The sequence below is a fragment of the Hyperolius riggenbachi genome, chromosome 9 (assembly GCF_040937935.1).
Source record: "Hyperolius riggenbachi isolate aHypRig1 chromosome 9, aHypRig1.pri, whole genome shotgun sequence".
NCBI classification, from domain to species: Eukaryota; Metazoa; Chordata; class Amphibia; order Anura; family Hyperoliidae; genus Hyperolius; species Hyperolius riggenbachi.
The window spans coordinates 160,506,586-160,529,120 of record NC_090654.1 but is presented as its reverse complement, the minus strand read 5'-3'; the positions used below and the strand labels follow the sequence as shown (position 1 = coordinate 160,529,120).

Genomic DNA, 22,535 nt, shown 5'->3' with positions numbered 1-22,535 from the left:
TTCATGGATAAAGAACTAGCTAAAGGACAGGAGGCAAAAATAAGTAGTACATTGATTATACTCAAAATAAGCAACTGTTAGCATTGGGGTCCTGCTACAAATGTCAGTACAGGGTCTCATTCTTTTTTATTTAAAGAGACTCTGTCTTGTTTTTTTACCGTGTTTTTTTTCATTTAATGCTATTCTACATGAATGTCCCACTAGATTCGCCGCATCCCCGTGGCAGGTGTGAATGATTTATGTGTAATTGACCAGCAAAGTTCTATGACTGGTCGTAGATTATGCTGCCCTGACACACAGGCCTTCTCTTCCTGGAGAGGCTGAGCTTTCAGCTGTAGCTCAGCCTCTCCACAATCAATCTCCGTCTCCTCCCCACCCCTCTCAGTGAAGGAAGACTGAGAGAGGCAGCGATAAGTGGGGATTGACTGCGGAGGAGGCAAAGCTGCAGCTCAGAGCTCTGCCCCTCCAGGAAATAAAGCCCTGTGAAGTCCAAGATGTTTGCAGGGGTGTTAGAAGGCTATAAATCATTCATCTGCCGCGGGGATGCAGCAAATCTAGTGGGGCATTCATGTAGAACAGGATTATATGAAAAAACAAGGTAAAAAACAAGACTTCAGAGTCTCTTTAATAATGACTGTGAAATACAAAAGTTATGCTGCTAGCTTTACAAATAACCCAAAATTTAGTATTAACAGCACACAGCTGGATAAAGGCATGCTTAAAACCATGGCAGAAAAGGAGAGAGAATAAGTGTGTCTGCACTGTCTGTCATGGGAAATGACTGGAGGGACCTTAAATGCAAAACCTCATCCGCATATAACACTGTTGCATGCTTATGGTGAAAGGAACACAAGTCACTTGTTGTATGAAATCATCAGGGGAAGATGTGCCACACACTGCAAAGGGTGTTTATCCACTTAAAGAGGAACTCCAGTGAAAATAATTTAATATAAAAAGGTGCTTAATTTTTACAATAATTATGTATACATGATTTAGTCAGAGTTTGCTCATTGTAAAATCTTTCCTCTCCCAGATTCACATTCTGACATGTATTACATGGTGACATTGTTACTGTGGGCAGATTATGTAGCTGTTCTGGCTTTAACAGACAGCTATAAACAGCCATTTCCTGTGTGTGTCATTGTTACATTGTGGCAGTTTGCCCAGAGTACCGTACGGTACCAGAGCCTCTTGTGGGAGGGGTTTCAGCACAAAATCAGTCATACAGCGCCCCCTGATGGTCTGTTTGTGAAAATCATTATATTTTTCATGTAAAAGTGGGTATCAGCTACTGATTGGGATAAAGTTCAATTCTTGGTCGGAGTTTCTCTTTAAGGACTAGAGCAATTTTCACATATAGGCGCTGCTCCCATTCAATCGCCAATAACTTTATTACTACTTATCACACCTAAATGATCTATATATTGTTTTTTTCAGGACAAATTAGGCTTTTAGTGTGTGATAATTTTGTTTAGCAATCACCTTATTTTCAATGCATTATAATGGGAAAAAAGGGAAATAATAGAAAAAATGAATTATTTCTCCATTTACATCCATTATAGCTTTACATTAAAGGGAACCTAAACTAAGAGGGATATGAATTTTTCCTTTTAAACAATACCAGTTGCCTGGCAGCCCTGCTGATCTGTGGCTGCAGCAGTGGCTGAATCACACACCTGAAACAAGCATGCAGCTAATCCAGTCTGACTTCAGTCAGAGCACCTGATCTGCATGCTTGTTCAGGGGCTATGGCTGAAAGTATTAGAGAAACAGGATCAGCAGGAGAGTCAGGCAACTGGTATTATTTTAAAAGGAAAAATCAATATCCTTCTCAGTTTAGGTTCCCTTTAAACAGTGCTGACTATAAATTACGCCACTAATTGTATTCGCTTATTCATCTTGGTTATTGCAACATCTAGATTATGTTCCTAGCACAATGTATGGTGACCATATTGTATTTGGAAATAAAGGTGTCTTTTTTCATTTTTTGTGTTTTGCTTTCTCATTGTACACTATCGATGATTACAAGACCGAATTTTCAAAAATAATAGTAATATACCCTCATGGCATACATATTTAAAAAGCCAGGTTCCTAAGGTAACAATATATGTTTTTTTATTTTATATTCTGTCACTTTGTTTTCATTTTACCTGTCTTTTATTTTGGTACAGAATATGCAAAAATTTAATTTCTTTTGATTCAGTTTGTGACTAAAAAGAATACAGGAGACATGCGTCTCAACCCTAAAACTCTTTAAACTCTATTCTACTACCTATCACGGTTAAAATTATACCGCATATGTTTCTTTTAGTGTTGCTAAAACTTTCCCAAGTTTAATCATAATTCTGAAAATGACTTTTATGATTGAGTGTGATGATCCGCTCAGCTGGCTGCACAGGCAGACAGCTGTTTGTCCATTCCTCTAGTTTGTGGGCTGCAGGTCTCTGGAACAGAGACCTGTCTTTTCATTGCAAGTTTCTGTTCTGTTCTCTTGCTGGGGAATTTGCATACATTCGTTATGCAAATCCCCTACCTGCCTTCTTTGATGACTGGCACTATAAGAGCTTTATCTTTCCCAGAATGCTTTGCTGGTCATTTCCCTTCCATGCTCAGTTCCTGATGGACACTGCTGGAGTGTCAGCCATTGCTATCTAGTATAGTTAATTCCTGGGGGTTGCTTTAGGCTCCCCTTCTAGCCCAGTCAGGTTGTATTATCTGTATTGCCTGTTCTGTCTTGCCTTGCCTGTTTGCCATTGTCCTGTCCCTATGGTGGTTGACAGGAAATGGTTCTGATCTATGTTCTTGGAGTATAGCTGGTGCAGCGGTTGCTACCAGCTATCTCTTCTGTTCTGTTTCCTGGGATCGCGCTAGCTACTTTGTGCTAGCGCTGGGGATCCTTCTGTTCTGTTTCTTGGGATCGCGCTAGCTACTTTGTGCGAGCGCTGGGGATCCTTCTGTTCTGTCTTGTCGGTCGCGATTGCGCTGTCACCAACGGCGGTTGATAGCGAATCGTTCTGTCTTGCTGAGATCGCACTAGCCGCTAGCGTTAGCGGCTGTGGATCTTTCTGATCTGTGTTCCTGCTTGGATCACACTTGCTCTGGCGGAAGAGCGGTGGATCCTTCCTGCCTAGTTCTTGTTTTTCGTGTGTCTGTCTTGTCCGCTGTGCTTGCTACAGGCTCGGTGAGGTAACCGTTAAGCAAGCGCTCGCGTCCCCTGTTTCATGTTTGTCTGTTTATGGTTAGTTAGGCGTGCTTGTCTCTATTGTGCTTATCACGTGGAGATCGCGCATAACCGTGTGCACTGTTGCGAATGAGTGCGGTGTTCGCGGTTAGCTAGCGGTTGTTATTTTCCGTATCTCCTTATTGTATTTGCTGTGCCTTTGCTACCCTCGTATTCTATTCTGTTCTGCCTTGTGTCACGTCTCGCGATCGCACCTCTCGCGATCGCGTTCCTATTTCGTATCTGCTGTTGTGTGTGCGCGGTCGCGGAGTGGCGACTGGATTGGCGCACACACATACAACCTATCCCTTTTGCTCCATCTCATTCGCAATCGCCTCTCTTGCGATTGCGTTCTGCGCTTCGTACAATTCCTGTCTGGCACTTGTGGAGGTACAGAGGATTGGTTCCTCTGCACTCCCCAGCGCCATCTGCCGACAGGAATTTCCCTCTACAGGTGCGTAGCACCTTTTGCTGGGTTCCTGCTAATTATACGCTTGTGGAGGATCTCCGCCGTGTCAGCGCACGCGTTGTGCGCTGATCACGGGGAAAGTTCCACAATCGTGACAGAATGACCAGCCCAACCCAAAACCCCAGTGTAGACGGAATTTCCGATTTGTACGATTTTGTCGAATATGGCTCTTGTACCTTTAAGAGATTTAAAAAACTTGAACCTGAATCAGCAGACGAATTTTTGTCTGAGTGTACGAAACTGTTAGCGAACCCTGAATTCCAATGCACCCCAGTGTCTACCTGGGCCCCCCAAATGGTCTACATTCTGTTGGGGGGCGAAATGTCAATGTGGGGTTATGATGTGTTAAATCATACCACCCTGAGTCAAAGACCCCTGGAATTCTTGGCCTTTTTAATTCACAATTGGCTGAGATTACCTCAATTACCATACCCCCTTAATGAGTTGTTGTCAGCAGCTCAATCAGCTGTTCCATCTACTCTTTCATCCACAAAGCAGCTATCCAAAGCCTCTAAGTCTAAACGTAAAAGATCTAGGAAGGCTTCCCAGCGGAAAGATCCGTTGCCCCTAGCAACCACAAATAAAGAGGTTATTTCTGTCAAGTCTGAAATGGGCAAAACCATGCAGTATGATAATGATGTTTATAATGCATCTGCTGATCAGTTTCCAGGGTTTTTGCCCCAATCCAAAGCTTATGTGGATCCTGCTATAGGTAGGATCGCACACTACATTAAAGCAGTTAAAAAATCTGTTCTTGTTCCTGAACTCCACCCCTATGGAGATTATTTGGATACTGGCCTGTTGGAACCCCCATTTGCTTCCTGGGATATTGGGGCCTTGCTGGAAGAATTCGATTTTGATTGGAAAGCCTTTTGCGATTTTTACATCGCAAAAAGCGAAGATGTCTTGAATGCTTGTCTTGACTCTATGTACCTTCTGATTGATTCCGATGAATGTGACGAGGATGATGTGGATCTGGTGATCTATGTATGGCAAACGATTTTGGATGAGTTGCACACACACCAACCAATTGATTTCAATAAAGAGACATCGTTGTCGGATGATTGTTCCTGCCTTTCTGGGGTAAAGCATGTGAGTCTTGACTTTGTGCAATCTGAAATGAATGAGTGTGCCGCTGTGGTTGATTCCTGTGCGAATCCTGAAGGATTCGCTCCTGACAGTGTGCAGTTTGAATCTGTGCGATCTGATGCCTGTTTCTCGGATGTTCCTGCAGATTGTGATCGGCATGAGTCTGCCGGTTTCCTCAAGGATGTGTGGGATCCTTTGTCATTTAGAAACAGATCTTTGAGATCTTCCGTCTGTGACCCTGCTATGGGGAAAATTTCTCGACTATGCAGCGTCAAAAGTAAAATTATTATGCCTAATAAAGTTTATCCTGTTGATGTCGCCATTTCTTCTGCAAATGAGTTTCTGTCTCACCCTGTTCACACCTGTGCAGGCCTGTTGCCTGATGACAGTTGCTCCAGTGTTTCTGTCCTAGATGCCTTGCAGTCTGCTCCGCAGATCGCGGAAGTTTGCGATATGGAAGCGTCAGTTTCGCAACCTAAAGCGATCTTGGATCCGCAAATTTTGCGTTCTGACTCCTCGGATTCGACATTGTTAGCCGAATCTAAGAGTGAGACAGCGCTTCGGTTTTGCGAATCTGATGCTGAAGCTTCTTTGCCTTGTCCAGAGAAGCTTTCTCTGAACCTGCCCTGTACCATGAATGAAGGCATGATGTCCACTTGCATTGACACTTGCGAGTCTGATTCTGAAGAAAGTATTGACTCTCCACCCAGTACTCTGGATGAGTCAATATTGCCTTGTACAATATCTCCTGCCCTGCCCCTAGAGGCTCGTCTAGGTATTGCTGCTATTTTTACCTGTCTTTCTGCAGTTTTGGAATTGCAAGCTAGTTTGACTACTACGCAGAGTTCTGGGTGCAGCGAGATTAAAGTTAGGAAGTCAGTGTGTGGTCCAGTGAATATTCCTGTACGTTCCACTCATGATGATGAAATTCAGTCTCAGTTTATGGTGGAACCTTCCCTGGGACATCTGCCCTGTTCTCAAAATAAAGTTCCAGTTTTGCCCTGTAACATGGATAGTACAGAATCCTTCTTAGACAACTTGAAAAATTATGTTCCTGAGGTCTTGTTTGATGATCTAAAGGTCTCCGAGTTCCTCCCAAAGGGTGCAGAACTTGTGGGAGATGTCTCCTGCCCCCCAGGTCCTTCTGAGGTGTTGCCCACTTCAATAGGCATTGCTGCCTTGCTGACTACTTTTGCAGCTCTTGTGGAGCTTCATTCATGTGTAGTCAATGATGATATTACAGTTACAGAAAATTCTGAATTTGAATCCGAGTCTTCTTTTGAAAGACCAGTACCTGTGATCTTTACTCGTGATGATTTTCTGCCCGGTACTGGTTTTGGTCTTGTCGTGTCGGACTCTGAGGTTGGCAGTTCCCCGACATGTCCTGAGGTTTCTCCTGTACTAGTGTACCCCGATGTGCTCTGTGACCCAGAAAGCCCAAGTGTGCCTCGGTTACCAGCGTACTCAGATGCTTCCTCAGTGGAGACATGTTCTGATATAGCCTGCCTGCTTGCATGCCCAGAAGTGGTCCCTGAAAGTCCTGATCTTGATGGGTGTCCTGCTAATTTTGAGTCTGGAATGATCATAGGTTCCATAGGGGTTCTTGGTGGTTCTCCATGTGAGCCTGGTGAGCGTTCTGGCTTCTTGGGATCTCTGCGGAGCTTCAAGGCGTTCTGGGAGATTCCGGGAAAGGTTTTGCTTGGTGCCCTGAATACGATCAGCAATGGCTTTGGTGTTGTAAGGGACACTTCGAACAGGTATTGCGGCAGGTTTGGTATTCTTGGACGCTCCTTGGAAGGTGGTGGGTATTGTCTGGAGGGTGTCGATGGCTTCTTCTCTGGTGTCCACAGTCCTGATGGGTGTTACGCTGAGACTTGCAGTGCTGATGGGCATGTTTCGGTGGCTTCTGCTTCTGATGAGGTCGGTTTCGGATGGACCGACTCTGGAATTGGGCCTTGTCGGGCTGTCCTGACCTTCATGAGTCTTCAGTTAGAGTTTTGTGATGTTACCAGTCTTGAGGGATGTCTGGAATCCATCCCTAGAAGGGGGGGTACTGTGATGATCCGCTCAGCTGGCTGCACAGGCAGACAGCTGTTTGTCCATTCCTCTAGTCTGTGGGCTGCAGGTCTCTGGAACAGAGACCTGTCTTTTCATTGCAAGTTTCTGTTCTGTTCTCTTGCTGGGGAATTTGCATACATTCGTTATGCAAATCCCCTACCTGCCTTATTTGATGACTGGCACTATAAGAGCTTTATCTTTCCCAGAATGCTTTGCTGGTCATTTCCCTTCCATGCTCAGTTCCTGATGGACACTGCTGGAGTGTCAGCCATTGCTATCTAGTATAGTTAATTCCTGGGGGTTGCTTTAGGCTCCCCTTCTAGCCCAGTCAGGTTGTATTATCTGTATTGCCTTGCCTGTTTGCCATTGTCCTGTCCCTATGGTGGTTGACAGGAAATGGTTCTGATCTATGTTCTTGGAGTATAGCTGGTGCAGCGGTTGCTACCAGCTATCTCTTCTGTTCTGTTTCCTGGGATCGCGCTAGCTACTTTGTGCTAGCGCTGGGGATCCTTCTGTTCTGTTTCTTGGGATCGCGCTAGCTACTTTGTGCGAGCGCTGGGGATCCTTCTGTTCTGTCTTGTCGGTCGCAATTGCGCTGTCACCAACGGCGGTTGATAGCGAATCGTTCTGTCTTGCTGAGATCGCACTAGCCGCTAGCGTTAGCGGCTGTGGATCTTTCTGATCTGTGTTCCTGCTTGGATCACACTTGCTCTGGCGGAAGAGCGGTGGATCCTTCCTGCCTAGTTCTTGTTTTTCGTGTGTCTGTCTTGTCCGCTGTGCTTGCTACAGGCTCGGTGAGGTAACCGTTAAGCAAGCGCTCGCGTCCCCTGTTTCATGTTTGTCTGTTTATGGTTAGTTAGGCGTGCTTGTCTCTATTGTGCTTATCACGTGGAGATCGCGCATAACCACGTGCACTGTTGCGAATGAGTGCGGTGTTCGCGGTTAGCTAGCGGTTGTTATTTTCCGTATCTCCTTATTGTATTTGCTGTGCCTTTGCTACCCTCGTATTCTATTCTGTTCTGCCTTGTGTCACGTCTCGCGATCGCACCTCTCGCGATCGCGTTCCTATTTCGTATCTGCTGTTGTGTGTGCGCGGTCGCGGAGTGGCGACTGGATTGGCGCACACACATACAACCTATCCCTTTTGCTCCATCTCATTCGCAATCGCCTCTCTTGTGATTGCGTTCTGCGCTTCGTACAATTCCTGTCTGGCACTTGTGGAGGTACAGAGGATTGGTTCCTCTGCACTCCCCAGCGCCATCTGCCGACAGGAATTTCCCTCTACAGGTGCGTAGCACCTTTTGCTGGGTTCCTGCTAATTATACGCTTGTGGAGGATCTCCGCCGTGTCAGCGCACGCGTTGTGCGCTGATCACGGGGAAAGTTCCACAATCGTGACATTGAGCTGCTAAAATACCCTTTATTGTGGCTGGGTTGACACAGAAAAAGCTTACAGCAGTGGGGGGAAGGATAAGTCTGACAGCTGTTTTGCAGGGACTAGCCCTGCTTCATCAGAGACTCTGATGAAGCAGGGCTAGTCCCTGTGACACAGCTGTCAGACTTATCCTTCCCCCCACTGCTGTAAGCTGTTTTGTGTCAACTCCGCCACAATAAAGGGTATTTTAGCAGCTGTGCCCATCTCCTTCTTCTCTTCTGATTGAAATTGTTGACTACCATTGGAGCATGCTGCAGGTTAGCCCAGTGTGGCAGTATTCACCCCTGCTGCTGCATCTGCTGCATTTTGTGCTAGTGTTTTTTCCTCTCCATATTTGCATTGACTTTTTAAAATTGAGCTTGTCCCTACCTATTTTTCATGTGACGTGGGTCAGAGCTTTTAGACACACCAAAATGTATTCTACAACTCGTCCCGGTTAAAATGATACAACATGTGCCTCATTTAGTAACAAACTGGTGGTGCACTCTCCACAACAATACTGGACAAATATATTTGTCTAACTGTTTTTAAGTGGTTATTTGTTGTAATCTGCAGATGAATCACAGATCACAAGTTAGCATAGGTTTCATACAAAAGCTTATGCATGAGAGTTTGGACATACCATGAGGTGTGTGCATGTAATGTTAGCGGGTGCTGGGCACTTAATAAACTATTCACGCACTGCTGACACTTCACACCCCACATGGTATGCCAGAACTCACATGCTTAATGTTTTGTATAAAGCCTATGCTGATTTCTGACACTCTCTGCAGTGTTGGGTGCATCTTCTCTGATTTGTGACACTCTCTGCCACGTTGAGCACATCTTTCCATGATTTATTCTAAAAAACATTGTGATAGTATTGCTACATGGGCAGGAAAATTACAGATACAATTGAATGTCAATATTTAATCTGAATGGGATACAGCTGTGTTCTTTTAAAAGTGCTGGATTCAGGGAGAAATTTTGACTCTTAGGGCTTTTTCCTTTCACTGGATTAACTTTTTTGCAGCCAAATAAATAAAACTTTATTTGGCTGCATGGTTAATTTTTCCCTGCCACTGGGGAAGTGTACCGTCCCCAGCGTGGTAGGCATGGCAGGGTATGTGGCAGCAGCAGGATAGAGTAGCAGTAAGGAGCTCTCATACATATTCTGGACAGCTGGATCGTTTTTTTTCTTTCTCCACTGTGGCGGAGATGTACTCCCAACATGTGTTCTTGGTTCCAATCACATGATATGACATGATCAGGATCCAGGAAACCATGTCTGCATTACAGCACCACCCCGATAGTGGAAGAGGGGTAATGGAAGAGTGTCTTCCATCTCCTCCATCACACTTCTCCCACCAGTGGGTGGCACTGTAACACTGACACAGTCTAATGTATCCCGATCACATGCCATATCATGTGATCAGATGTGATCAGGACCCAGATGACCTGCCAGAAGTTCAGATCCACCGGTGGAGGAAGAGAAGGAGCCATCTGGAACAGATAAATATAGCTTCTTACTACTTTGGCTAGACTAGGCAGTCAAACGAGATATGCCGACAGAGGCTTTCATTGCACTAGCAACTTTCAAACAAAGCATTTTGCTTGAAGCTGATATTGGGTTAAACAACAAAAAGGCTAAAGAGGTTGAATTTGATAAAGAAAGTTGTTTTTTTTTCAACCTAGATAATTATTTAGCTACATGAGTACAGTTGATTGCTTGGACTCACAGTAAGAACTTTTTTTTAAAGAACTTCTGAAAATCCTAGATTTATTACATAAAAAAAGTTCTGTTTGCATGCACGTAATTGTATCGACACACCTGCTAATTTAGTTACACCAACCCATGCTACTATGTTACCTGATTTATGTAAACTAATAACAAACCCTTGCCGTATAATAATAAATAATAATATATTATCATAGTAAATAATTATGAATTCATCCAGATCAGTTTGCAGATCTCTGATCTAAGGATCTCTTAAGAAATTAGGCCCATATTATGCACAGAAGTATTACGTGCCATACTGTTGTACTGATCTGGAAATTACACAGTGGATATGATCTATACATCCTACTTTACAGAGGTTATTTTATGGCAGGTTAGACCATGAACTAAAATTTTCACAAATGTTAGCTGTGGAATATTGCATTTAAATTAATTTTACTACCATGTGTAGTAGGATGCGCTCACATTGTTTCTTCTATATAAAGAAAACCTAACCCCCCACCCCCAAAAAATTAGTTTCACTTACCTGGGGCTTCTGCCAGCCCCCCACAGCCATCCTGTGATCTTGCAGTCACCGATGGCTCCTCCGGTCCTCCGCTACCACCTAGTTTTGTTTTTGCCATCTTGGAGTCGGCGTGCCACTATGCAAACTCTTGCATGCTTTACCGTTGGTGCAGGAGGCTTTTGCGGACATAAACACGTATCTTTATACACGTTGCATCTGCATATATAGTTCATATACAGTATAATATAAAACAATGTACTACTTATTTTTGTAACCAGAAAATGTTAACAAAATATAAATGTAAAAGAATCAGAGAATGATATTCTTTGTAAATTCAGGTTAGCAAATATGTATCTCCTGAGACTGCTAGTATACTACGAAATTGTGTATTACACAGTAAAAGTGTATGTTATATTTAATAATTCTGAATTACACTGTTGCAAACATATTTATAAAAGAGTTTGTGCAATTGTGTGTTTATTTATTTTATTTTGTTTTATTTTTATCCCTTTTTCTAGATACAGTATTAATAAAACCTAATTTATGACATAAGATGTCTTGGCTCATAAGGGCATGCTGAAAAAAAGTCATTTTCTAACATCTAAATTTAATAAAGTTAGTACTATTAAAAAAAACTATTTATGATATACTGCATGTATGTTATACATTTTCCAGCTTTTAGGGTTTACTGTTACCATTACATTGGTATCCTAAAATAATTTAAAATTGCATAGCTATGAAAACAGAGAATGAATGCTTTGCAATTCATGAGCCATGCTTTATTTTTCATTCTACATAAAAATGCTACAAACTAACAAAGACAAAGTTGTTTAGGAGTGCTTAGCTATATTTTACATGAAAATATGCTTGCAGGTCTCTACCTTACAGTGAATGTGCATGCAAATGTCTATTTTTTGGTTGTATACCAGCTAGGTTTACAATGCTGTTGCGTAAACAGCTTTCTACCTTTACATGACAGGGAATTATCTTATTATACCTGCACTTAGTGCATGTAGTACAAAGGCCATCAGTGGTTGGGGGAGGGGGGGGGGGTGTTCTAGAGGAACTCAATGTAATTCAGAAATTGTAATGACATCAATGAAAAAAAATAACTTTTCCTAGGCTATTATTGGTTATTATTGGTTATTTGCATATCATCAATGTTTTTCCAATGGCTGAAAGGAAAAATTGTACTTCATACTATCTATTTTGCTATATTATTATTTCTTGTGCTTTTGATTGAAAAATGTTTTTTGATTGTCTGCTCTTCTAAATCAAAACTTTCAACTTCCTCAAAGGAGTGTTTGAAAGTTGCAACAATGCATTACAACACTCTGTAAACCAGCTTTTGAACTGTTCTGTAGTTTACCTGACATGTCAATAAATATTCTTTTTTTAAAGTGTGATCTGTAGAAAACATAGGCACAGTCGATGCATGGTAATTGTTTTAACCTAGTGTAGTATAATTACTTGATTCAAAATAGTCCATTTGTTTTAATCTGCAGAAGTGAAATATAAGGGCACAAGGCCAGAGATGTATGCCAAATAATTTCATCTTGGTATTTCAACTTAGTGTATTTTCATTAACAAGTTCAAACGGTATGTATTTGCCAGGACAAGAAATCTATTGTACAGTGATATCTTACAGTAATAAAAGCGGAGTAATGCAGCACTAACTATTTTAGATCACTACTGGCTTGCACATACCAGTAAACAATGTCCTGCAATTTAGATTTCTTTGTCTTAAATGGCCTTCATCTATATTTTCTAAAATACTAACTTCTACATGTATGCAGCATTTCCTGAACAATATTAATACAGCATACTAAATTTCAAGCTGAATATTAAAAAATAAGCATAATAGGTATCTATTTAAATGTTGTGATTCCATTTTGTAAACTTACAAAGCCTGTTCATTCAGCTGTTACATTTTCATATTTTAAACATTTTAGTATAACCTCTCTAATCATATACTTAGTTTTTTATTACATACAATTTGATATAAGATTCAAGGCCAGCCAAGCATATGAACTAGATAAATTAGTACACCCCCTTTAATCAGTAGCTCCATGAACAAAAGAACAATTTCCAACATTTTCACAAGGCTGAGTTTTATTGAACACTTGTTTAATTCCATAACATGAAATTAAGGTGAATAATATAACTTAGATCATAAAATCTTCAGTTTTACTCAAATTGGTTGAAGCAAAAATGAATACACCCCACAACAAAAACTACTACATTTAGTGTATTTTGTATGGCCACCGTAATTTTTAAGGACAGCACCAAGTCTTCTAGGCATGTTGGCAACATATTACAACATCTATCTTTTTCCGTTCTTCAAGAATAACCTCTTTTAGATCCTGGATGCTGGATGGAGAGTGATGCTCATCTAGTCGTTTCAGAATTCCCCACAAGTGATCAATTGGGTTCAGATCAGAAGACTACTTGGCCATTCAATCACCTTCACATTGTTCTTCTTCAGAAATGCAACAGTAGCTTTAGATGTGTGTTTTTGATCATTGTCATGTTGGAAAAGTGCACAATGACCAAGTGCATGGAGTGATGGGAGCATCTTCTATTTCAGTATAGAGCAGCACATTATTGTGTTAATGAATCAATGAAATGCAGCTTCCCAACACCAGCAGCATTCATGCAGCCCCATATAAGGACACTTCCACCATCATGTTTCACTGTAGGCACCTTGAAATCCTCACCTTTACAGTGCAATACAGTTTTAAAACCATTTTTTCCAAAAACAGTGAACTTTGTCGCATCACTCCAGAGTATAGAGTCCCAGTAGCCTTCATCTTTTTCAGCTTGGGCCCTAGAAAATTCTAGGTGTGCTTTTTTGTGCATGGAAAGGCTTCCTTCATGGACAATACCCATGCATGTCATTCCTCTGCAGTGTACGCCGTATGGTGTCACTCCAGTTTGGCTTTATACTGCTTTAGCTAACTGCAGTGGACATGCATGGTGATTTTCTTCATCCCTTCTCATCAGTAGACACTCCTGTCGAGATGTTAACTCCCACGGATGGCCTAAATATCTCTGTAAGATGGCTGCACTTCCATTCTTCTTAAATTTTTGGATCACTATTGCTACAGTATTTTGACTGATATTTACTGATGTAAAGCTTTGCTGATCTTTTTGTAGCCCTCACCTTTTTTGTGTAAAGTAATAATTTCCTTTATCAGATTTTTTGACATTTCTCTTCCATGTAGAGCCATTGCTGACGGCATGAAATGGGAAGGGCTTTTATTTGTATTGCCCTTTTATAGTCACCTGTCTGCTGGACACCTCTTAAATTAATCATTAGACTCACCTGTGGTTGAATGCCTGTTAATTAGAATTTTGTAGCCTTAAGTGTGGCTTTTTTTACTAAGACTATAATTGGGGTGTACTCAATTTTTGCAACATGGGCTTGAATGTTGTTGAATAAAATCACTTTGTGTGTGTGTGTAAATCAACAAATCTTGTTTGCACTCAATGGCCCACATTTGTGGGAGTATTTTGTAGTACAGTATCTCATAGAAAGGAAACTAAAGGTTTTCTGACAAATGTAGTGGGATGTACTCATTTATGCTGAGCACTGTATATATAATATATATATATATATATTCATATATACATATTCATATGTATATGGGTCATTTGTATAAATATCACCTTGGACTTAACTGATGGTCACCAGAAGAGAAAGAAAAATGATACTGCTTTAAAGTAAAAAGTTGCTAAATTGTAAACGCATGTCTACAATTAAGGTTTGAGTTTGCTTTTCTAAATCTAATTTCATGTTTGGTTAAAGGGGAACGGAAGAGAGAGGTATATGGAGGCTGTCATGTTTATTTCCTTTTAGACAATACCAGTTGCCTGGCAGCCCTACTGATCCTCTGCCTCTAATACTAATAGCCATAGCCCCTGAACAAGCATGCAGCAGATCAGGTGTTTCAGTGGTTCAGACTTATAAGTCTGATCTGACAAGACTAGCTGCATGCTTGTTTCTGGTTTTAATCAGATACTACTGCAGAGAAATAGACCAGCAGGGCTGCCAGGCCACCGGTATTGATTAAAAGGAAATAAACATGACAGCCTCCATATACCTCTCTCTTCAGTTCCCCTTTAAGTAGCAGCTTAGAAAGCATTATAATTTGCACTGTGCTTATAAGTATATAGAAATATATTTTGAAATAAAATAAAAAAAATGATCAAAGAATTTGTTCTAAAATCTGTTTGTTGTTTTAAATAAAGTATAAATATAATGATCCTGATAATAAAGTCCATTAAACCATTTATTTAAAATATATTATGGGATATTATTTCTATATATTGTGAAATAAATGTACATGATATGTACATGATCTATGTATCCCCGTGTCTCTAAATATTCTTGCTAAAACATATAAGAGGATTTATGTTAACATTATGTAACAACAGCATTTTTTCTGTGGTAGAAAATACTCTTAATATAATTGTGGTTTGCTATATCAACAAAAATATAAAACAACAGTGATGACTTCTAATAAACATTTTTTGTTTTTTACTTAGGATTAAAAACATGTAAAAACTATAACTTATTATAAATGCATAATATTGCTCTATGTTCGTCATCATAAAATAGGTATATTACATACTTAATATTATTTTGAAATGCTAACAGTCAAGTTAGTAGAATTTTTAGACAATTATTTTATGTTTGCAAGTACATAATTTAACTCTTTGCAGAATTAAATTGTAGAAATATTTTATATCTACAAATGTTGTTAGTTTAAAAAAAAATAAACTTATAGTAAAATAAAATGTTTACAGTTTGAAGTTCATTGGCAATATAAAAAAGTATGTTATTGACACACTCTATTATAGATTCTCAGCTGGTGATTTTTCTGAAAATGGAGTTTTGGATGCATAAATATATTCACTAATACTTGTCACAGTAGATGCATGCTCTGAATCAAAACATAAAATATTATATCAATCTATGAAAATGCAGTTTTAAAAAGACAACATTAACTGATAACAGCAAAGTGTGTATAAAGTCTTCAAGTGAACAAAGATTAGAAAAAAAAACAACACATTAGAAAAAACAAATTAATGATGTGGCAACTGGGTGATGGTTATAATGTTGTGTCTGCCACTGCGAACATAAATAAATGTTCATAGCAGCTTTCACTGATCCCAACTGATATTTGACCATTTTAGAATCAACATTAATAAACTCTTACCCACCCCAGCTGCCCCACCATGGTCATGTAGTTATTATAGCACCTTTTGACTGGTCACATGCAGAGAACCTGCTGCATGCAACAGGAAGCAGTGGGACAGGTCAAAGTGAAGGAACTATGATTTCTATTAATGACAGTGACAGACAATGACAGAAATATCAGATCCCTATGGCTCCAAATGCCCCATTTAGCAGCTTTCTTAATGTATATGTTTGATTCAGGTTTGGTTATTTCATTTTGTGATATGCTGTAGATGTCAAAATAATTGTAGTTTAATTTTAGTTTAGTGTCTCCAGCACAATACATGCACATAAATAAGAATCAGATTCAGAAGGCATTAAATCAATGTAAAAGTGTCTATTTTGTGAAGGCTATAAATGGTTAAGCATTTTAGATATTTTCAACAAATTGTGAGCTAACTATCAGTGTTTAGTGCATTGAATGGAATGTTGACTCAGACTCAATTTTATCAAGCCAGGGTAATTCAATCAAAAAAGTTACATAAAATGCTAAACAATAAGCGTCCATCAAATAATCTACACGTAAGCTTGCATGTGCACTTTTGCTACTTTCACTCAGCACATTTTTGGTTTTGAGATTATTTTTCTGTTAGTCTACACAATCTATTATGTGACAGAATTAAAATTTTCCCTGTCATGGGTGAAGACATAACTTCCCAGTGTTGTTTTTTTGAACCTTGCCTGCAAAATACTTTGAATATATATGGCCTAAGAGTACAGAAAAAAAGAAATGTAAGAGAAATACATTTTATATATAAAAAAGCTTTTCCAACTCAGTATTTTAATGAAATATTTCCAACCCAGTGGGTGATCCAATATAGCAATTTTTAAGTTTTTGAAACAGGTAAATAACATACAAACAAAAATATTTAGGGTTTTTGGTTATTTAAATTGAGGTGTGTTTAGAAAACAGAACTAGGATATAGTGCTATAGATGTGTATGTATCCGAGTGCATCTGAGAAAATGTTACCCATATTAGGTAATACTTAGTAAAAAAAATACTTTATAAAAGATACATCTTTTAAAATGTTGAGAGACATTGCTCTAAATCACTGTTTCCCAAGTAAGTCATCAAGTCATCACATTTAAAAAGTTGGAATAATAATAACTATTAGTGTGACTTCCCAAAACACTAGATGCCGCCCAAGGACAGATTTGATTAACACAAATCTAGATTTTTATTTATCTTGGAATCCTTCAGAAGCGACAGAAAGTACAACCTTCTACAACTACCCATTTCAGCCTTCATTTGAATGAAAATTTAACCCACCACAATTAAGTGACCTGGCATAAAGTGGTACTGCAAAATAAGAGGTAAATTTAAGGGTCAAATATAACAGGTTATCTGTCATTGGAAAAAATCTGAAAATGCTTTTACAGATCTCCAATGATAATGGGCACTCGGAATGCTAAATAACATGCTAGTTATCTAGCTCCGGTACAGTGATATCGCTAAAAAAAATAATATAAATCATTATCACTGCCTTTGGTACAGTATCTATTTAAAACATAGGCTTTATGGGACTTTATAGACAGGTATGTAAACAGAGATTTCCGTTATAAATATAAACTTAGATAAATAGAGATTTTTACTCTGGTGACATGGATCCAGAAATATACTTCAGGACAGTGAACAAAAAACACTGGAAAATAAGCATTCATTGATATTTTTTGATGCTCATGTCACCTTCATCAGGCCTGATGAAAAATTCCTTTAACACTAAAAATTGGCAAGAAACAAAGCTTTAGTTAGTCATTAAAAGTATCCGAATATGAAAATTCTCTTAAGTGTATTAACCAGAGGACACCATTCAGTCAGTTATGAACCATTTTAAGAATAAACCATTTTTATCACAACACAGCTGTAACAGTGTTGATACTGTATTTTAGTTTAGACTATTGAAGTAGTTAAATATATGCATCTACAAAAACCATGGAAGGTTGAAATTGAATCTGGGCAGCAGGTTCTCTATAGAAACAATAGCTGTACATAATAGTAACATTTAATGGATTATACCAGTTATTTTTTTTCTAACAAACCACTTAACTAAAAATAAGATCCAATTCTGGAACCACTTCAGTGGGAAAAAAACACATTTTGGTTTTCTTTAAATTAATATTCTTTAAAAAAAAAAAAAACTATATTGCATCATGCATATTCTCCTGAAAAATGATGTGGAAATACCATATCATCATGCAATAAAGTAGGAGGCTTTACATCTCTGGTTTAGCCTCATACTTTGTAATGTATATGATAGTGCATGTGCACTATCTAGCAATGCATTGCTTTGCCGACTGTACTTTGCACAGTACATATATTATATGTTCCTGACTGGTAGTATCCAGTAGCTCCTTATTGCCAGGAGTGTGAGGGCTCCTTTTGTGTTGGTCACAAAGAGTCTATCTTTCAGCAGCAGCAGAAGGAAAGGTGGGCCAGGTCAGCTCTGTGCTCACAGTAAAAGATCAACCGTTCCTCCCTCCCAGCTCCTCTCTGATTATCACCTCATGATGATGGAAGAAGAGCTTGGACAGCGCACAGAATGCTGTCTAGTCATGTGAAAGTTGAATCTAACATTTATATGGGAACTCAGTTTTGCTAATCCAGCAAGCCAGCTTATAAATAGTGAGGAATGCAAAAGAGGTTTATGATATCATGCTATAATGCAGCTATTAAAAACAGAAGCCTGAACTAGGGCTTTAAAGTGAACCCAAGGTGAAAATAAACTGCAGATATAAACAATAGTATTTATTCTCCTACTTTTTTTTTTTTTTAGATATTCCATGGTTTTATTTTATATTTATACATTTACAAAGTAGATTGAATGTTTTATTCTCTCTGTTCAATGGCAGTTTACTTAGTGTCCCAGCGTTAAAATACATTAGAAAAAAACGATTACCTTTTTCTATCTCTTCCCTGCTCTCAGAAGTTGTACTTTGCCATGAAATCTTTTATGGATGTAATTTGCTTATCAGTGATGTTTACTATATTGCTGACAAGGTACCGGCGGCAAGAAGCTGTCACTTGCATGCCTGAAAATTAGCAATGTCAGGCAGCAAAATGAAACATGACAAACTGCTTGGTTATTAATATGTTTTGCACAGTACATACACATATTTATCTCATGTCACATTTTGCCTTGGGTACACTTTAAACATTTTTTGACAGAAATATTTAAAAGTAGCACCTGGCTAATATTGCAACATATAGTATTATTCATTTTGCTCCAGGATGAGGATATGAAAATCCATTAAGACCTACAGTACATATGTCTTATTGATCAAGGGCTGTTTTTAAAAAGCTTTAAGATTATTTTTCAGCTTTCAGATTATATTTAATAAAAACATGAGCAAAAAACTAAAAATAATTGCTTATGAAATCAACACGTATTCAACATTACAGATGGCATTTACTGTTATTCATAAATTATTCATAAATTAGTTTGTTTGGCAAATCCAGTAGGCCCAGTATCAAATGTTCAAAGATGGTTGACTTGGAATAACTGATGGTATACCTGGATTTACAGAATGCTATATTTTACATAATTAGCTATTAAAGAAGCACTTCATAGAGTCTATAAACTAAGACTTTATAGTCTATAAACTAAGCTACAATAATAAAAAACATTGCAATCCAGAAGGAGCAATACATAATATAAAGTGTTAGTAACGTAAACTTCCACATAAGTGTGCTTAAAATTTTTTAAATTGCTCCTAATCAATATTGCAAGTTGCATTTATTCATTCATAATTTTATTAATTTATTTATTATTAATTATATATATATATATATATATATATTGTAGGATACAGGCATGCGATCCCCGTGTAGAATATAAGATGCTTTACACTTACTTATATTGACACCTATCAAACTGCAACGTGTGCTTATCTCTGATTTGATAATGTGGTTTAAACCATTTACCACAGATTATACAGTCATAAATTTACTTTATACACCCATCATCATCATTCTAAGGAATTCTGACAATATCAGCACATTCTCAAGAATGGGAATACAAACTACTTTATGTAATGTAAACAATGGCAGTGACCAGATGGAATTTTAGAACAAAACTAAGTCATTAATGAAGACACACTTTACTAATGAATAGATCATTATTTTAAGCTATTTTAAAGTGAACCTGAGGAGAAAATAAACTGATGAGTTTAACAATTGAATCTTTCTTCCTACTCCTAAAAATTACTTTCTTTAAAAAACCTCTCATGGTTTAAATTTTATGTATAAACATTTACAAAGTAGAGTTAATGTTTTATTGTCTCTGCTCAATTGTAGTGTCTCAAGTGCCACAGAGAAAATCCATGAGCTATTGACTTTTTATCTAACTATTGCAGTCAGAAGCCCACTTATCTGCTTAGAAAAGTGTTTTACAGCTGTAATTTGTTATTGGTGAGGAACACTATAGCATGACTGGGTCCCGAGTGGCGAAAAACTGTAAATGGCATAGCTGGATATTAGTTCTTTTAGGCAGGGACAAAATAAAAGGAGCATATAGCATAAGTGTCTGTGTTCTTGCCACTGTATATACACATGCTTATCTCATCAAGTCACATGTCATCTCGGGTACACTTAAAGCATGTTTAAGTACACTTGCACTTTTAACAGGTAATGCTACTTTTGTGACATATTTTTAGCTGTGTTGAAAAATCTCATCAAGGCAGATATTTTTACCATTCAAAATAACTTTCACAAGTGAATTTAACAATTTTAAAACATTGCAAACTACAAATGAGCCATGCCTTGAAAGTTTTCTGTTTACAGTGACAGAAACACATTAAGTTGTTGGAAGAGGCCACCATTAACTACACAGGAATAATGTTCAAAAGGGGTATAGTCAAAAATGTATCAATGTATAAAATAGAACTTGTCTACAGACACACATTAAAAGCTGGAATGGTCAAAATGATTACAGTAGATTAGAAGAAACTCCTATACAAACACCATACTTCATAAAATCCAAGTATAAAAATTTTACAACACACCATACAAGTGTCTAAAGCTCTATACAAAACATTGAGCATTATCACAATATTACATAAACTTGGCACTAAAAGACCATACAATACTGCTTTGTATTCGGTCACTTATATAATAATAATTAAAAATCACTTTAAACAGTATACAATGTGCACTTTGAAATTAAACATGTTAAAATCTGTGCGGAACAGGTAAACCTCTATTACCTCTGTGAAATAATACTCCTCCTTTTTCATATTCTTATTTTACAAAATAACAATTGGAAAATAAAATTAATCTTAAAAGTGAGTTTCTTTTTCTGTAATGGCCGATATGGTTCCATCACCTTTAAGCTTTCCGTCACAGTCATTTACCACATTCGCACAGGCAGCAGCTGCAAGTTTCCCCCTCATTTTCAAGTCTGGGCTGGGTAATATCAACTTTTTAAATCTCTGGAAAAAAAAATGATTTAAGTTAGTTATAGATAACTGCAACGCTTGCAAGTAAAACATAGTTATAAGTGGTTTATAGCATAGTTCCCTTTTATCTATCTGTATTTATTGTTAAACTGCAAGGAAAAAGTACATAAGGCAGAAAAATATACAGTACATAGTTACATAGTTACATAGTTACTTTGGTTGAAAAAAGACATACGTCCATCGAGTTCAACCAGTACAAAGTACAACTCCAGCCTGCTCCCTCACATATCCCTGTTGATCATAAAATCCCTGGATTAACATCATTGGCATTACCTAGTAATTGTAGCCATGGATGTCATTCAACGCAAGGAAAGCATCTAAGCCCCCTTTAAATGCAGGTATAGAGTTTGCCATAACGACTTCCTGTGGCAATGCATTCCACATCTTAATCACTCTTACTGTAAAGAACCCTTTCCTAAATAAATGGCTAAAACGTTTTTCCTCCATGCGCAGATCATGTCCTCTAGTCCTTTGAGAAGGCCTAGGGACAAAAAGCTCATCCGCCAAGCTATTATATTGCCCTCTGATGTATTTATACATGTTAATTAGATCCCCTCTAAGGCGTCTTTTCTCTAGACTAAATAAACCCAGTTTATCTAACCTTTCTTGGTAAGTGAGACCTTCCATCCCACGTATCAATTTTGTAGCTCGTCTCTGCACCTGCTCTAAAACTGCAATATCTTTTTTGTAATGTGGTGCCCAGAACTGAATTCCATATTCCAGATGTGGCCTTACTAGAGAGTTAAACAGGGGCAATATTATGCTAGCATCTCGAGTTTTTATTTCCCTTTTAATGCATCCCAAAATTTTGTTAGCTTTAGCTGCAGCGGCTTGGCATTGAGTACGATTATTTAACTTGTTGTCGATGAGTACTCCTAAGTCCTTCTCCAAGTTTGATGTCCCCAACTGTATCCCATTTATTTTGTATGGTGTTAGACCATTGGTACGACCAAAATGCATGACTTTACATTTGTCAACATTGAATTTCATCTGCCATGTATGTGCCCATATAGCCATCCTATCCAGATCCTGTTGCAATATAACACTATCTTCCTTAGAGTTGATGATTCTGCACAATTTTGTATCATCTGCAAAAATAGCAACATTGCTCACTACTGTATCCACTAGGTCATTAATAAATAAATTGAAGAGCACTGGACCCAGTACAGACCCCTGTGGGACCCCACTGCTAACAGTCTCCCATTTTGAGTATGATCCATTGACCACAACTCTTTGTTTTCTGTCCATTAGCCAGTTCCCTATCCAAGCACACAGACTCTTCCCCAGTCCTTGCATCCTCATCTTTTGCACCAGACTTTTGTGGGGAACAGTGTCGAATGCCTTAG

At 38.5% G+C, this 22,535-nt stretch overlaps 1 protein-coding gene across 8 annotated transcripts in view; it reads right to left on the bottom strand.

Annotated features, from left to right (window-relative positions):
* LOC137532765 (sodium- and chloride-dependent GABA transporter 3) overlaps positions 1-22,535 on the bottom strand; it is an 843,944-nt gene that overhangs the window by 56,175 nt on the left and 765,234 nt on the right. For 7 of the 8 annotated variants that reach the window (XM_068253626.1, XM_068253628.1, XM_068253630.1 and 4 more), the window contains one exon: positions 15,302-21,162. In XM_068253626.1, coding sequence (XP_068109727.1) covers positions 21,010-21,162 — 153 coding nt within the window. In that variant the 3' untranslated portion in view covers positions 15,302-21,009. Of the gene's footprint in view, positions 1-15,301; positions 21,163-22,535 lie in introns of those variants that run through there. The other variant, XM_068253631.1, reaches the window with a different exon arrangement.